Source organism: Carlito syrichta, unplaced genomic scaffold (assembly GCF_000164805.1).
Source record: "Carlito syrichta isolate Samal-C Ts95f unplaced genomic scaffold, Tarsius_syrichta-2.0.1 Scaffold304596, whole genome shotgun sequence".
NCBI classification, from domain to species: domain Eukaryota; kingdom Metazoa; phylum Chordata; class Mammalia; order Primates; family Tarsiidae; genus Carlito; species Carlito syrichta.
The window spans coordinates 498,429-515,965 of record NW_007248692.1 but is presented as its reverse complement, the minus strand read 5'-3'; the positions used below and the strand labels follow the sequence as shown (position 1 = coordinate 515,965).

At 40.7% G+C, this 17,537-nt stretch overlaps 1 protein-coding gene across 1 annotated transcript in view; it reads right to left on the bottom strand.

Moving 5' to 3' along the window:
* Nucleotides 1–17,537, bottom strand: part of CEP135 (centrosomal protein 135) — a 104,795-nt gene that overhangs the window by 62,265 nt on the left and 24,993 nt on the right. Inside the window, exons 2-7 of the mRNA XM_008060323.2 lie at nt 12,742–12,899; nt 11,653–11,843; nt 10,595–10,762; nt 8,026–8,167; nt 5,146–5,230; nt 914–1,042 (exon numbers count right to left, since the gene is read on the bottom strand). Coding sequence (XP_008058514.1) covers nt 914–1,042; nt 5,146–5,230; nt 8,026–8,167; nt 10,595–10,762; nt 11,653–11,843; nt 12,742–12,854 — 828 coding nt within the window. The 5' untranslated portion in view covers nt 12,855–12,899. The remainder of the gene's footprint in view (nt 1–913; nt 1,043–5,145; nt 5,231–8,025; nt 8,168–10,594; nt 10,763–11,652; nt 11,844–12,741; nt 12,900–17,537) is intronic.

The following is a 17,537-nucleotide window of genomic DNA, read 5'->3' as shown; positions in this document are numbered from 1 at the left end:
GGCGGGTCTCGAACCCGCGGGTTCAGGCAATCCACTCACCTTAGCCTCCCAAAGGCGCGGAATTACAGGCTGAGCCACCGAGCCTGGCTATTAAATATTCTTTAAAAACACAATGTTTCAGCCGGGTATGGTGGCTCACGCCTATAATCCCAGCACTTTGGGAGGTGGAGGAGAGAGGACTGCCTGAGCCCACAGGTTCGAGACCAACCTGGGCAGCATGGCAAGATCTTGTCTCTACAGAAAATTAAAAATTAGCTGGGCGAGGTGGCATACACCTGTAGTTCCAGCTACTTGGAAGACAGAGGCAGAAGGATCGCCTGAGCCCAGCAGGTCGAGGCTGCGGTAACCATGAGCAGCGTACTACTCCAGCCTGGTGACAGAGTGAGATTCTGACTCAAAACAAGCAAACAAACAAACAAAAAAAACATCATGTTTCAGCCAGGTGCAGTGGCTCATGTCTATAATCCCAGCACTTTGAGAGGCTGAGGTGAGAGGACTGCCAGAGCTCAGGGGTTCAAACCAGCCTGAGCAACATGGTGAGACCTCATCTCTACAACCAATTATAAAAAATTAGCTGGGCGTGGTAGTACACACCTGTAGTTCCAGCTACCTGGAAGGCTGAGGCAGAAGGATTGCCTGAGCCCAGCAAAGTGAGGCTGTGGTAGCCATGAGCATGCCACTGCATTCCAGCCTGGGCAACAGAGTGAGACTCTGACTTAAAAAAAAACCAAAAATCAAAAAACCACGATGTTTCAAGAGCTGCAGCCTATTTCTGAATACTCTGACACTATCAAGTTTTTCCCACTGTAAATGATAGCTTAGTGAACAATCTCTGTCCTTTTACAAGCCCTATAGACCATTACAAACACTTAAAATTTCATACACTTAGAGCAATAATTCTTCAAGTCATTACCTGAATATTTAACTGAGCGATGAGCTTTTCATTGTTTTTATTCCTGGACTCCAGAGAGATGACATCAGGGGCGCGACCACCATCCAAAGCAACCGACAGTCGTTCTATCTCTCGTTCTCTTAGCTCAATCTGAAGACATAAAGTCCTGCTGTCATTTCTTTAAAATCTGATTTTGAGCCAAAGGATTAACACTGGACACACATTTATTTGGACAATTTTACTTATGCCCCACAATATATACAAGAGGTTAACATTCATATTTTTGGTCACACACATATCCATATGCATCTATGTAGAGCAAAAATAAATAACACAGAAAATGTCAACATTAGTGCTGTCAATATTGCTTTCCTGAATATTTTTATTGAATAGATGCTTCCTAATTTAATTTTTTTTCTTCTGCTAAGATTAAGCAATGTTTATATAAAAAGAAACTTGAGCCAGGCACAGTGATTGGTGCCTGTAATCCCAACACTTTGGACAATGGAAGTGAGCGGATTGCCAGATCCTAGTGGTTTGAGACCAGCCTGGGCAACATGTTGAGACCTCGTCTCTACAATAAACAAAAAAATTAGCCAAGCATGGTGACACACACCTGCAGCCCCAGACACTTTGAAGGCTAAGGTGGAAAGACTGCCGAGTCCAGCAGGTCGAGGCTGCAGTAGCCATGATCGTGCCACTGTACTGTAACCTGGGCAAAAGAGTAAGACTCCAACTCAAGAAAAACAAAAACAAAACTTGTAAGCTTCAGTACTAGAACTGAGCCTGAACTACTTTAGCGCCTGGTAGAATAAATGAATGAATGTAACACGCTAAGAAAAGTGAGTTACTACGGAACTTCAATATTAAAAAGGATAGGAAAGTGGGGTGAATTTAGTTAATCATCTACTACTTAGGAAACAGATGTGTAATCAAAAAGATCACCATTAATCATGAATTGAAACTAATTCACATGCAAGAATTTGAAAAACCTACACTTTCAAGTTTTGGGTTTTCCTCTTCAAAAAATATTGAAAACAAAAACCAGACATTCAATTCACCAAACAATTACTGAGCACAGAAGTAGGTACATGAAGAGAAATAAAACATGATCCTTGACTTTCAGGAAGTCACAGTTTTATTGGGAAAACTAGCACGTCAACCAATAATTGCTACATAATATGGTATTCAATGACAGAAGAAAAGAAATAGACACATGGCACCCAAGTCGTCAAGGAAATGAAGTGATGTGTTCTGCATGGTATGTTTGTGCCTGTGGAAATTAGAGAAGGCCTTATCAAATAAGTATGTTCACAAAGGTTATAAAAAATACTCTAAAGAGAAGAAAAGAAGGGTGTTCCAGGCAGTACACAAAAGCATAAGCCACATGGTCGATTTGAGGCAGTAAAAATGGCTCAGTGTGACTGAACTGTGATGTGCAAGGGAATTAGTAGTTGGAGATGAGTCTGAAGAATGAGCAAGAACTAATTATGATGACTCTGGACTAAAGGATGATTTTGACAGGAGTAAAGCCAGATGCAAGGAGACCGAAGGCAGGAACATAGAGGAGACAATGAATGGCTAAAACTGGTATAGGACAGAAAAGAAAAAGCTAGTTTAAGAAGATGCAGGCGTGGGGGGGGGTTGGTACACCTTATCAACAAGGGTACCTGCATAATGAACAATGTATACCTGACCCTGCCTGAGTTGCACCCCACAAAAAAAACAAACAGAAGATACAGGCAGGAGAACTGACAGAACTTGGTGAGTGGTCTGTGAAGGCAAGAGAATGAAATCTAGAAAGACTATAGAATGTGAACTTGGGAAAACGGTGCTTATCAACTAAAGTATCAACTAAAGTAGACAATACAGGAGTTGACACCAGAAGACAAGTTCAGCGCTAGACATCTGAGTACACAAAGACTACATCCAAGTGAAATGCCCAGTGTGAAGTTGGGTATATGGGTCTGGGGCTCAGAAGAGAGGTTGAGTCGGAGAAAGATCAAGGAGTCATCAACATACAGACAATATTCTGGCAGGGCATGATGGCTCAGGCTCGTCATCGCAGCACTTTGGGAGGCTGACATAGGAGGATGGCTTAAGTCCAGGAGTTCAAGACTACCTGGGCAACATAGCAAGACTTTGTCTCTACAAAAAGTCAGAAAAATTAGCCAGGATGATGGCACGTAGTCCCAGATACTTGGAAGGCTGAGGCGGGAGGATTGCTTGAGCCTAGAGTGAGACCCTGACACAGACACACACACACACACACACACACACACACACACACACACACACACACACACACACACATCCGCCTATACGCACCCCCCCACACCCCACACCCACACACACACACATACAGTCACAATCTTTTAAACCAAGAGAGCAGATGTGAACACTTGAGAAAAGACACAGAGAGAAGGGATCAAAGACAGAATCCAGGAAAACAGTAATATTCCAGGGTGCACATGAAAAAAAGCAAAAAGTAAATAATAGGAGACTTTTATAAAAAAGAGAAACTGGAAGAAAATGAAGTCACAGAAGCATTTCAAAAAGAAATGATCAACAATGTCAAAGACCACAGAGTGGATCAAGAAAACAAAGACAACAGGCATCCTTTCGGATCTAGCAATTTACGTCCCTGGTGCCACTGACTGGACCAACTCATGCAGTAGGGGTAAAAGTCAGACTGCAGTAGGTTACGGAGTGAGCAGGAGGAGGAGAAGCAGAGACAGAAATGGAGACAAGCAGGTAAGCTGCTCTGGAGAAGTTTGCATGAGGGAAAAGGAGAAAGCAAAGAAAAAAGGGAGAGGTAGTTAAAAGAGATTTTTAGTAGGTTAGTTATGACAGTAACAGTACCTCCTCCCTCACAGGATTGTCATAAAGATTAAGTTAATTGATTGTTATAAAGTGGTTACATAAATGTTTGTTAAAGAAAAAGAGTAACTGATTAAAGCAAGGCCCCAGGAAGAGAGGAAATGGGGCCAAGAGTGCAGCCTTATCTAGGAAGAGCAACACCCTGCCCATTCAGTCTTCAGAGAACCTGAGTGTACATACTGCTCATCTTAAAGGCAGTGATAGAAAGTTGAGACCAGGTAACATCTGGGAAGAGGGGTGTTACAGATTGAGATGAGAGCTTGAAAACAGCAAAGCTTAAAAGATGTGCTGAGAAAAACAGAATAAGTGCAAGAAAAATAATAATAACTGATAGGCAGCAGAATAGGCTCAACTAAGATTGATAATCACAAGAAACTGGTGATTTCAATCAGAATGATTAGGCTGTTTTCTCCAAACACCTCAGCCACCTCACAGAGATAGTAAACACTGGCCAGGGATGTTCATAAAGTACTTAGAATAAATGTGATGAAAGTGTGATTATAAACTGAAAAATGCCCATAACATCCAATTCACATGCATATGAGACATATTCAACATCTCATCATAAAGTAAGTTTTTTGGCTGCCATTATTATGATTTCTTTTCTTTTAACTCCATTTTCATTCAAATAATTTTCAAAGTACTTCATAAACATAATAGTTACATCAACACATTATGTGTTTATTTATTTGTATATGTAGATCACTTCAAAAAAAAATGCAGTCGGGCAGAAAACAAAAAATATGTTACCCAATTTAAACTCCAGGAAGCATATTAAGAAAGAAAGCCTGTTAAGATTACCCAAATCAGAATTTAACCAAGCACCAACAGAAAGTATGAAAGGTCAAAGCTTGCTATGGTTATGATATACTTTTGTGTCAATGATTCCCCTTCTTCAGAAAACATTTTATGAGGTACTAGTGATTACAGAGAAAACACACAAAAATATGGTAACACAGAAGAGTAACTTGTTTGAAATGACAAAATCTATCATAAGAGTTGAAGCAAGTCACAAAAATACAATTATAAAACATAGCATTCTTCAATAAAATACCTCCTGAGATGGAAACAGTGATATGGCTATAAAGTTATATTTGGGGATATCATCTATTATGATTAATTAATCACCTAAAAGAAAAACAGTCATGATAAAACAAAAAACTACTATTCACCTCAATGAATGATGAAGGGAATAAACTATGTACTCAAAAGTCACCCAAGTCATTCCAGCTGGTAACTCTACTAACAAACTGATGAGGAAGATAGAAGCTTTATCAAACTCAGTACCAGTAATATCAATTATAACTCAATTCTATTTATGATCACAGTGAACTCATCTCAATCCCTACCATGCAAGTAAATAAAAATCCTACCTGCCTGCTATAATCTCTCACTCCACTTTCCATGGCTGCTAACTTTTCTTGTAGATGGTGGACTTCCTGTTGAAGCTCTTGAATCCTGAAACACATTTGGAACTAAGGCTAATATGCTTTTGTTAAGAAATACAAAATAACAAGAAATGAAACTATGTGGGGTCTTTTGTAAATTCTACACTTTCTGCTTATGAATGAGGTAAGAGGTACTGTGCCAAAGAATTCCAAAATCAACATAAAAGATAGTGCATCATCATAGAAAGTTAATTTAAAAGAACAGATAAAGCCGGGCTCGGTGGCTCAGCCTGTAATCCCGCACCTTGGGAGGCTGAGGTGAGTGGATTGCCTGAGCCCACGGGTTCGAGACCCGCCTGGGCAACTTGGTGAGACCTCATCTCTACAATAAATCAAAAAATTAGCCAGGTGTGGTAGTGTGCGCCTGTAGTTCCTGCTACTTAGAGGGCTGAGGCGGAAGGATCGCCAGAGCCCAGCAGGTCGAGGCTGTGGTGGCCCACTGCACTCCAGTCTGGGCAACAGAGTGAGACTCCAATTCAAAAAAAAAAAAAAGAACAGATAAAAAAATTGAATGGTAAATAATCTGAAATTCAAGTACATTATGCAATAAAACACCTCACTATTGCATTTTGATCTTTAGGATAATTCTCTGAGGTACTGCTGCCAATTCTTAAGATCAGAAAACAGAGAGCCTAGTCCAAAATTCACAACATTATTAAGTGAAATAAGAATCTATGTTTTCTGACCCTAACTAACCCTGTGCTGTTTAATAAACTACTTTGCAACCCTAGAGAGAAGGAAAATATGGAGAAATCATGCAATTTTCCAAATAACTACAGCAAAAACACTATTCCTTCTAGAATGTGTTAATTCTAACAGAATCAAGATTTTGTCCATATCATGTGAATTCTACAAGTACCCAAATATATTTGAACTACATCAATATGACAAAATCCACTTTCATACTGGAAAGATAAAACCTGAAGTCAGGTATGCTTTTAAGAGAGACTGTCCATGAGGTGGAATAAATGAGGCTGGACACAGCTTGCACCTGCTGTTGTTGGAACCAAAGTTCTCTCTAATCTAGGCTTAGGAGAAGAGTATATATGCAACTGCACTCATTTAAGTGCATGAATGGCTCTGAATACAAACAAAAAGGGAAATACAAACAAAACAAGACAAAAGAGACTGATGTCACCTATGCAACCCAAATAATCCCTTAAATAATACTAACATCTTGTCTGACAAGCCCTAGGTTGTAACTTTTTTTTTGAGTTGGAGTCTCACTCTGTCATCCAGGCTGGAGTGCAGTGGCACACTCCCAGTCACTGCAGCCTTGACCTGCTGGGTTCAGGCAATCCTTCTGCCTCAGCCTTCCAAGTAGCTGGAACCACAGGCATGTGCCACCATGCCCAGCTGATTTTTTAATTTATTATAGAGATGAGTTCTTGCCATGTTGCTCAGGCTGGTCTCCAATTCCCGAGCTCAAGCAATCCTCTTGCTTCTGTCTCCCAAAGTGCTGGGATTACAGGCATGAGCCACCATGCCCAGCTGATTATAACTTTAACAGAAGAACAAAACACAAAATACTTCACGGTAAGGTCAGATAGCCAAACCATGTAAGTACGGTATGTAATACTGTACGACAATAACCAAGTAAAAAGATCCTAATCAGTACCTCAACCTACGTTCTTTTTTAGATTGTTATATTCTCTGCATAATCTACAAAATAAACAGTAATCTGAATTCACTATTTCCACCAGTGCATTCCAGGGTTCGCAGTGCTTCCCAGTTATCATCATAGAGATGGTCGGTCACCAGCGCTCACTCACACCTTTGAAGCCCTTATAATTTTCTCAATGGCCTTGTGGTATTTCTCGTTTCTCATCTCCAATACTGGGTTGCAAGTATCTAGGAAGCAGCAACATGATCTTAGTCATCTTTATATCCTCAGAGCACCTCTATGGTGCCTTGCCCAGGAGGCTTAATGAAGTTGCAACTAAATGGAATTTATATCTGATTCTAATTTAAAGAAATATAAACATAGAGCCAGGGAAGTCATGAAACAAGAATTCTAAATCCAGAATCCAGAAACAAGAATTTCAAATCATGAAACAAGATTTTTAAATCTATTCATGTTCAGCTGGCATTTGACATAAATCTGAAGTAATAAAGATTTCCACAAAAGATAACTCTTACTTGGAGATGAAACTAAATGTCAAAGCAACTCTACCGAAATATGTTCTTGATGGCACTAAATTTTTTTTTTTTTGAGTTGGAGTCTCACTCGCTTGTCCAGACTCGAGTGCAGTGGCACACTCCTGGCCACCGCAGCCTCAACCTGCCGGGCTCCGGTGATCCTTCTGCCTCAGCCTTCCAAGTAGCTGGAACTACAGGCGCGTGCTACCACGCTCGGCTAATTTTTTGATTTATTGTAGAGATGAGGTCTCACCTAGTTGCCCAGGCGGGTCTTGAACCCGCGGGCTCAGGCAATCCACTCACCTCAGCCTACCAAAGCGCGGGTTTTTACAGGCTGAAGCACTGAGCCCAGCTTCTAAATTATTTTTAATGCAAGTATAAACAGAAACCTCAGACGAGCCACTTGATCAAAGTTTCAAAACAAGTAAAAATATTCTCTATCATTTAGAAAGTATTTATCGAGTGCCCGTGCAAAGTTCTGTGCTAGACACTGGAGGCACAACAGCTAACAAGAAAAAGCCCTATCAAAAAACTTGTCGCTATTTTTCAGCTCTTGGGAACTTGTTCATAAAATTGAACATGTCAAACAAAAGAAGAAAGAAAAAGAAGACTCATAGCTAACCAAGTGACTAATGAACTCAAGCCAGCAAAGATTACTGAATGCACCTGTTGTCAGCCACCTGCAGGAGGTCTGCAATGTAAGGGTCCTCAGGCTGTGGGACTGGATAGGAGCTAACTTCAGAGGGAGGGACTGGTTCATCAATTTGCATACGCTGACGCCGGAAAGCAATGCTTCTTTTCTTGCCACCTAAAAAGACAAGCAAATGGCTTAAAAATTTGAAAAGAAACAAAAGGAAACAATGTCTTAGAGAAAAATATTTCAGGTTAGCCTTTTGGTTACAAAGTGTATCTCTACTTCACATTACATATTGATAAAATATTTACCCTTGCATATGTATTTGCATATGTAAATACCCACCCTGATCTTTAAATAATGCATTTCTAAAACCTCAAGAATATATAGATATAAAAAAAATTTTACATTTGCATGCTTGGCATATATGCCCAGCTTTAAATTCTTCCTCCACTAGATGGGGATGAGACTTTGGCAAGATTAAAAGCTGAACGTGCTTTGTGCTGTTCGTTATTATAAATTCAAGAAATCATCACTAGCAGAAAACTGTCAAACAAGAAGCTTAAGGCTGTGAGAACTAAAACACACATGCTTATTAAGTAATGTCAAAAGAACAGATTACTAAAATTTTAAGTAGCAAAATTAGAATACAATAGAATGTCATCTGTCATATAAAGTCATGTCATAACCTGAATTAAGAGGGAATGTTTTCTGAGTTACCTTTACAAGCAGCAAATTTTCTATGGAGTAAATTTTTTGTCTTGGTTTAAAGCTCACAGATAATTTACCTCTTTAAGGATCTGGCCAAGATTAGAAGTGGACTCGAAAAATGAATCGATCCTCATGAAGAACAAGCACAATCTAGTTTTGTCTTCTGATGAATTCTAACAAATTATCTCTAGTCTTAAGGTTGAGGAGACTCAGCCAAGAGTACTTAAGCAACCTACCTGAAGTCACATACCCGAGTAAGTCTAACCGCTCCTTCTTTACCTCCTGGTTTGCTCCTTGGAGGTTCCTCAGCTTCTTCCACCAGCCCCTGGATTCTCCTCGCTGCCCAGGCTACATAATCTCACTGGCAATCCCTCCCACATTCACACTTCAACTCCCACGACACTCCAATGGCTCTCACATCTGAACCTCTGCCTGAGAACACCTCTGAGAGCGGAGTTACATATCCGCTGCTTACCAAAACTGCCATGGAGAATGTCCTGAGAGTATCAACACTCAGTCAGCAAATCCAAAAGTCAGCTCCTACTCTGCTCCTTACCTCCTCTAACTTAAGAAACAGCACCAGCCTCCACCTGCTCATTCACTCGAAACAGGGATCTGGAAATTCCTCTACTTCCCAAATCTACATTTAAGTCACCAAATGCTGTTCATTACACATCTTGAACCAGTCTTGTTCTTTCCTCAGGAAACTGGATTATCCTCCCTTTCGCCTTTACTTTTCTCTGTCTTTTCTGCCTTTGGCTCCCATCCCTGTCTGCATCTCATTTCCTAGCCATCTCGAGCTCTGCGGATTCCCCCCCACCTGGTCTCACAGTTCTGATCCTCCCACTCTTGTGGGTGACCTCTCCATGTAGCTTCAGGCACAGGGTGACATGGCCATGCTTGGGGCTCTGTCATCACTCAGAACCCTGGTGGCTTCCAGATCTTCAACTCCAAAATTCCCTTCTGACTGCAACCTTCATTCCAACCAAGTTACTTCAGGTCCTCACTGTGCTTATCTTTAACTCTTCTGTCTTGATCTAGTCTCATCATCTGCAGGCTCCTACACCTCACTTACTTCCATAATCTTGATCCCATGGTTCAGATATCTCAAGGGTCTTGTCACTAACCCTAGAGATTCTTCCACCAACCTATACCTGCTAAACAACCACCAGCTCTGCATATGAGCCATAATTTCTTTTTTCTTGCTCTAGAACTGCTAAGCATAACTCTAAGAGTATAAAAATAAACGAAGTACATAATTTCCAAATTCTTTAATGAGCACAGATCACTTTTATAACCAAAATAATAATAATGATAACAAAAATAGAAAAAGTAATTTAAAGTATTGATTAGAGATATAAACCCTTAGGCACTGAAGTAAGACTATTTGCATCTAAGAAGCTATTACTACATAAGTTTCTAAGCACGTGTATAAAACACTACTTAGATCTTCAGAAATAAATCAAGTTTACGCTACTATCCAATATATCTTCTTTTTAAAAAATTTTTTTAGAGACAGGGTCTTGCTCTGTTGTCTAGGCTGGAACACAGTAGTTCACTGCAGTCTCAAACTCCTGGCTCAAGCAATCCTCCCAAGTAGCTAGGAGTAAAGGTGCACACCATCAAGCCCAGGTAACTTAAGCAAATTTTTTTTGTAGAGATGGGGTCTTACTATGATGCCCAGGCTAGTCTTGAACTCCTGGCCTCAAGCAATCCTCCCATCTCAGTTTCCCAAAGCTAGGATTCCAGGCGTGAGCCACTGCACCTATCATTATATCTTTTCAAACACTAACGTCTAAGTGTAAAAATCCAAAGTTCTGTTTCAGTCAATAGTTTTAATATCTTTAAAAGACTAAATATGTATAATTTGCTGAGAAGAAACAGACTTACCTGGAGTCTGTACTACAGCATGCAAATTCTTTTCTTGAAGCTGTTGAATTTTTTCATTTTTAGCTTTGCTCTCTTTCTCCAAAAGTTTGAGTTTATGAACATACTGATTATTTAGAAATTTCAGATCAGTTGTTTCATGAGCACACTTCTTCAATGTAGTTTTCAACTCTTAAAATAAAAAAGATTCAAAGGCCATTTTAAAGATCAGGAAACCCATAAAGCTTTTCCATTTTCAAATACAAAAAGTCTCATCAGTTTAAAAGGCCAATTCATACTCATGCTTTGCTTGAAGCCTTTCTACTTTCTACCATTATTAACAAAACTGCAAATAACTCACTAAGCACAAAAGGAAATTTATATTTTTCTGCTGCTCTATGAATCTAATGTACATCATGGCTGCCCATCAGGTAAATTGAATTTGAAGATAGAGGATTATAAATTCATATCAGGTATTAGACTGAATATAAGAATAACTCATAATAAAATATATTTACCCTTTACCTGGTATCTTTGAAATCATCCTATTCTACTTCCCAGTTAAAGACTATTAAACAGAGAAATACACAGCTTTACCTTATTTAACCACTTTTATTTTCAGTAAGGGAAAAACAAAAGTTGTTTCAAGAACATTTCTTCAGTTCCAGCATTTAATACTCTCTACAACAACCTTAAATCTAAAGATGTAATCCATATATAGTAAGAGTATTATAGTGAGGACTATCATAGCTAAGGAATGTACTTTTATTTTCCTTCTCAGGAACTCTTCAACACATCCTAACACAGCTTACGTTACAGGAACTGTTAGCAGAAAGACTACTATAGTTTCCTTATTTTGGAGACAGGATCTCGCTACACTGTCCAAGGCTGGTCTTGAATTCCTGTGCTTAAGCAATACTCCTGCTGCAGCCTCCCAAGTAGGTGAGATTACAGGCACATGCCACAGTGCCTGGCTGTAGGACTACCATATTTTCCATTTTAAAATCAGACTTTAACTTTTCTTCCTATAAACCAAAAACAGCAAAGACACTGCATTTTTAAAATACCAAATTTTTGTTTACCTTTAATGTGTTGATCTGAGTGTTCTCTCAGTTTCATTAACTCTAGGTACAATTCATTATTTTCCTTAGTCAATCTTGCATTTTCAAGTTTATAGGGTTCCAAAACAAAATCAAAATTGGCACTTTCTTTTTCAGCTTTCACAGTAGATAATTTTGATTGTCGAAGGCTTTCTGTTGTGTGAACCAGGTCACTAAAATTAAAGAACAGAAAATGTAAATACTGGGAGACATTCCATTAACTTTTTTTTTTAAACAGGATCTCACTCTGTTGCCCAGGCTGCAGTGCATGGCACATCCTGGCTCACCACAGCCTCAACCTCCTGAACTCAAGTGATCCTCCCACCTCATCCTCCTGAGTAGCTGGGAATACAGACACATGTTACCATGCCCAGCTAATTTTATTTTTTTATTTTTATAGAGATGAGGTCTCACTATGTTGCCTAAGCTGTTCTCAAACTCCTGGATTCAAGCAATCTTCCCATCTTGGCCTCCCAAAGTGCTGGGATACAGGCGTGAACCACCATGCCCGGCCCTATTAACTTTCTAATAACTAAAAATATATTCCTAAAGAGGGTTAAAAAGTCATGCACCATATGATGACACTTCTGTCAGTGACAGACCACATATAGGACACTGATCATGTAAGATTATAACGAAGCTGAAAAAAATCCTATTGCCTAGTGACATCCTGGCTACCTACCGTCATGATGAAACTGCCAAATGACATATTTCTCAGAATGTATCCTTATCACTAAGCAATACATGACGGTAACTAAAGACCAGTGAAGCACACACAGGACTTAAGAGAAAAGTATTCCTCAACTATATTAGAAATCTCAACAAGTATAATTCTAGTGACAGAGGAAACCCTCAGAAATGTTTACTTCAAACAGTACAGTGTGTGTGGTGACTCTGCCATGTGGAAGCCCTGGAATGACAGGGGAGTTGGAGCCAAGGAAGAAGAGATGAGTGTCTTCAGGTGATAAAAGGAATTTTCAAAAAACTACCTTTGTTTTTGCTGGGCATGAAGTTCAATCAGAAACTAGATAAGTGGATTAAGGATCACATAGATTTGAAACTGTATTTTACCTGAAAAGTTTTTCTACCAAAGGTAAACATTCTACTGTCAGAGTCTGGCGGTATCCCAGTTGATCCAATCTTTTTCTAATATTAAGATACTTTCTTTCTACAGCTGTAGTCATCTTGTCTTCCAAAACCAGTTTTATTTACTTCCAAAGATTAAAGTCCTAAAAAAAAGAAACATCATTATGTTATAGCTATTATTGTTGCTTAGATATTATTATTGCCTAAGAAGAAAAGATTATTTTCATATGAAGCAATATTTTCTCTTCAGGCAGGTATCCTTCTGGGATATTTAGATTTAAATCCAATCCTTATGGTATTCCTGTGGCTGCATTAAAATAAGTATCTCCTCATAAATTAAATTTAAGAGTAAAAACAATAAAGCTTCTAGAAGAAAACAAAAAAGGTTTTCCTGAGCCTGGGGTAGGCAGAGAATTCTAAGAAAGACCTCTTTTAAAAGCACTAAACATAAAATAAAAACTTGGTAAACAGACCTTTATCAAAAGGTCTGCTTATGAAAATATTCAACTAAGAAAATGAAAGGGCAAAAACAAAGGGTGGAAGGAAAGACTCATAATATGTGACAAAGAATCTGTATATGAAACGCAGAAAGAAAACTAAAATGTAGTAGTGGTAAAAACTTGAATAGATACTTTGCAAGGGTGTCTGAATGGGAACAATCATATGACAAGGTGTTCAACAGTGGTCATCATGAAAACACAAACTGAAACTACACAGGGGTGCAATTTTGCCCATACTAAGAATGACTAAAGGTAAAAGGACTAACAAGACCAAATGTCAGCAAAGATTTGGAGTGCCTGGAATCTTCACACAATGCCGAGGAATGCGAAATCACTTTGGAGAAATTCTGGCAGTTTCTTATAAAGTCAACTACTTAGGCTGGGTGTGCTGGCTCACGCCTGTAATCCCAGCACTTTGGGAGGCAGACGCAAAAGAACTGTCTGAGTCCAGGGGTTTGAGACCACCCTGGGTAACTTAGTGAGACATCTCTACAAAAAAAAAAAAAAAAAAAAAAAACCAGCCGGGTGCTGTGGCACCTGCCTGTAATTTTGGTTACTTGGAAGGCTGAGGCAGAAGATCACCTAAGCCCAGCAAGTAGAGGCTGTGGTAGCTGTGGGCATGCCACTGCACTCCAGCCTGGGGGACAGAGTGAGACTCCAACTCAAACAAATAAATAAGCAAATAAACTTAACCCTTTGCACCTAGATTTCCTTAGAGGGGACATCGGAAATCTAGCAAACCACTCAGATGTCCCCTTTCAGAGGATGTAAAGAGATTGCTGCTGATTATACAGGACAAACTTACGCCAGCACAAATTTTTCAAAAATATGTTTCCTTTAGTTTTCCATCCAAATTGCACAAAAAAGCAAATAAAGAGATGGCATATACTGAGATATACATTTAAAAAATATCAGCTGGTATTACGTAGCAAGAGAATGTCCTTCCACATCATCTTTGAACAATAAATTACATATTATTTACAATAATTTACATATTATTAATTACAATAAATTACATATTATTAATGTGGGTGGAAGAAAATGAGAGTGAATTGTCTGCCGGAAGAGAAAAACACTAGGAAGAAGACATCTGACAAATTACTATTGCACAACATGTTATCAGTGAACCTGCAATGCATGTGACTATTTCACACGTTACAGGTTAGAAAAATATAAGACATAAAATTTTTATTGCCAGGCTCGGTGGCTCAGCCTGTAATCCCGTGCTTTGGGAGGCTGAGGTAAGTGAATTGCCTGAGCCTGCAGGTTCGAAACCTGCCTGGACAACTTGGTGAGACCTCATCTCTACAATAAATCAAAAAATTAGCTGGGCGTGGTAGCGCGTGCCTATAGTTCCAGTTACTTGGAAGGCTGAGGCAGAAGGATCGCCGGAGTCCAGTGGGTAGAGGCTGTGGTGGCCAGGAGCATGCCACTGCCCTCCAGCCTGGGCGCCAGAGTGAGACTATTTTTATTTTTTTGTCATGAATAAGTTACTCAATATCCAAAATTCTACTATAAGCCAAATATCATTACAATAAAATTGGTCCTAACACTATTTAATATGAAGTGGTTCGTTTTTCACTATTTTGTAAAAAAGTGCGGTTGAGTTGATGTTAGGGGATCTGCGAGTTGTCTCCGAGTGCAAAGGGGTACACATACTTCCACCCTATAATCTGATTATTCTATTCCTAAGTATTTATGGAAATAAAAACAAAGCCACAAAAAGCCTCTACAAGAAAGATCACAGGAGCTTTGCTCCTAACAGCCCCAAACCAGAAGGAACCTAAACCCCCAAGGGTAAAAAGAGAAGGAACCGCTGATAGACACCAACACATGGATGAACCTCAGAAGCATCCAGCCACGTGAAGTTGAAGACCAGGCAAAATTAAACAAGGGGACAGAAATTAGAACAGCAGTCACTCAGGGAGGTGGAGGAGGCTGGAGATTGTCTGGAAGTTCAGAGAGAACTTTCTAGGGTGACGAAAATATTTTATTGGGGTAGTGGCTTCTCAAGTGTATACATTTACAGAAGCTTTCAAATAGACATTTTTTTTTTTTGAAACAGTATCTCTCTCTGTTGCCCAGGTTAGAGTGCAGTGGCATGATCTTGGCTCACTGCAGCCTCACCCTCCTGGCTCAGCCTCCCAAGCAGCTTAAAATATAGGAACACAACACCATGCCCAGTTAATTTTTTAAAAAATATTTGTAGAGGGCCAGGCACGGTGGCTCAAACCTGTAATCCCAGCACTTTGGGAGGCCGAGGCAAAAGGACAGCCTGAGCCCGAGGGTTCAAGACCAGCCTGGGCAATTTGGTGAGACCTCATTTCTCTACCATATATCAAAAAATTACCCAGACGTGGTAGCACACACCTGTAGTTCTGGCTACTTGGAAGGCTGAGGGGGAAGGATCACCTAAGACCAGCAGATCAATGCTAGGGTGGCCGTGAACGTGCCACTGCACTCTAGCCTGGGCAACAGAGTGAGACTCTGACTCAAAAAACCAAAATTATTTGTAGAGATGGGGGTCTCACTAAGGTGCCCAGGCTGGTCTCAAACTCCTGACCTCAAGTAATCCTCCCACCTCGGATTTCCAAAGTGCCGGGATTACAGGCATCAGCCACTGCATCCAGTCACACCAAGTTAATTTCAATTAAAAAAAGATACATACTTAAATATTTCTGTACCTGTTTTTATCCTTGTCTTTTAAAATATTTATAAAGGTATTCTCTATCAATCTGTCCTAAAACCTTTGCCAATTAAATGTACCCATAGTACTCATTTCTAAACCACATAAGCTTTGTTTTACATCTCTGCTGTTCTTCACAACATATAAAACACATTACATCATATGAACACATGTAACATTTGATTCTCACAGCTACTCTGTGAGGAGAAAAGCCAATGATAGCACCCCTACTTAAGCAAGGGCAAAAGCTGCCTCAAGAAAGAAAGAAACCGTTCCCAAAACACAGGGCCACAAAGCAGGTGAACAGTCATGGGAGCCAGGCCTCTGGAGTCCCGGTCCAGCACTCTGGTCTCTGCACCATGCGGCCTCCACTTGCCAAATCACTTCTAAAGGAGTACCTACCTCTCCCTGGTGAGTCCTGTCTCTAATCTTTCTCTTGGCTCCTGCTAACTTTTCTGGCTTCCCCATGGACTTTCTAGGTTCCTTCCATAAGAGAGACCCGACAAAGGATTTTGGGGAAACGCCCGCAGACTTCAGACATACACCTGACAACCCAGGGGTGTTACTAGCAGGCTGTAAACTCGCAGGGTCTGCACCACTCAAGCGACCCACCTCTTCCTCTGCTACCAACTCTGACTACCCAGAAATAATACTTCCACACATCCTGCTTTGAAGGTGGGGAGGGAACGAGAATAGACATGAATCAACCAACTGCAGCTGGGTCCTCAGAACCCAGGACAGACTGAAAACCCCCAGGTCAGGACTGGTGGCTGGCGCCGGTAATCCCAGGACTTCAGGAGGCCAAGGTGCAAGGGCTGCTATAGCCCAGGAGTTCGAGACCAGCCTGGGCAACATAGTGAAGACACTTCTCTATAAGATAAAAATTTTTTAAAGCAGACAGGCTGTAGTCCCAGCAACTTGGGAGGTTAAAGACAGGATTACCTGAGGCCAGGAGGTTGAGGCTGCAGTGAGCTGTGATTCCACCACTGCACTCCAGCCTGGACGACAGAGTGAGACCCCCAACTCAAAAAAGAAAAAAGAGCTGGGTTCGGTGGCTCAGCCTGCAATCCCAGCGCTTTGGGAGGCAGAGGTGAGTGGATTGCCTGAGCCCGTGGGGTCGAGACCCGCCTAGGCAACTTGGCGAGACCTCATCTCTACAATAAATCAAAAAATGAGCTGGGCATGGTAGCGCTCGCCTGTAGTTCCAGCTACTTGGAAGGTTGAGGCAGAAGGATCTCCGGAGGCCAGCAGGTTGAGGCTGCAGTGGCCGGGAGCATACCACTGCACTCCAGTCTGGGCAACAGAGTGAGACTACACTCAAAAAAAAAAAACAAAAACCAGCCAGACTCTGTGGCTCAGTCTGTAATCCTATCCTTTGGGAGGCTGAGGTGAGTGGACTGCCTGAGCCCGCGGGTTCAAGGCCCGCCTAGGCAACTTGGCGAGACCTCATCTCTACAATAAATCAAAAAATGAGCCGGGCATGGTAGCACTCGCCTGTAGTGCCAGCTACTTGGAAGGCTAAGGCGGAAGGATTGCCGAGCCCAGCAGGTCAAGGCTGCGGTGGCCAGGAGCGGCCACTGCACTCCAGTCTGGGC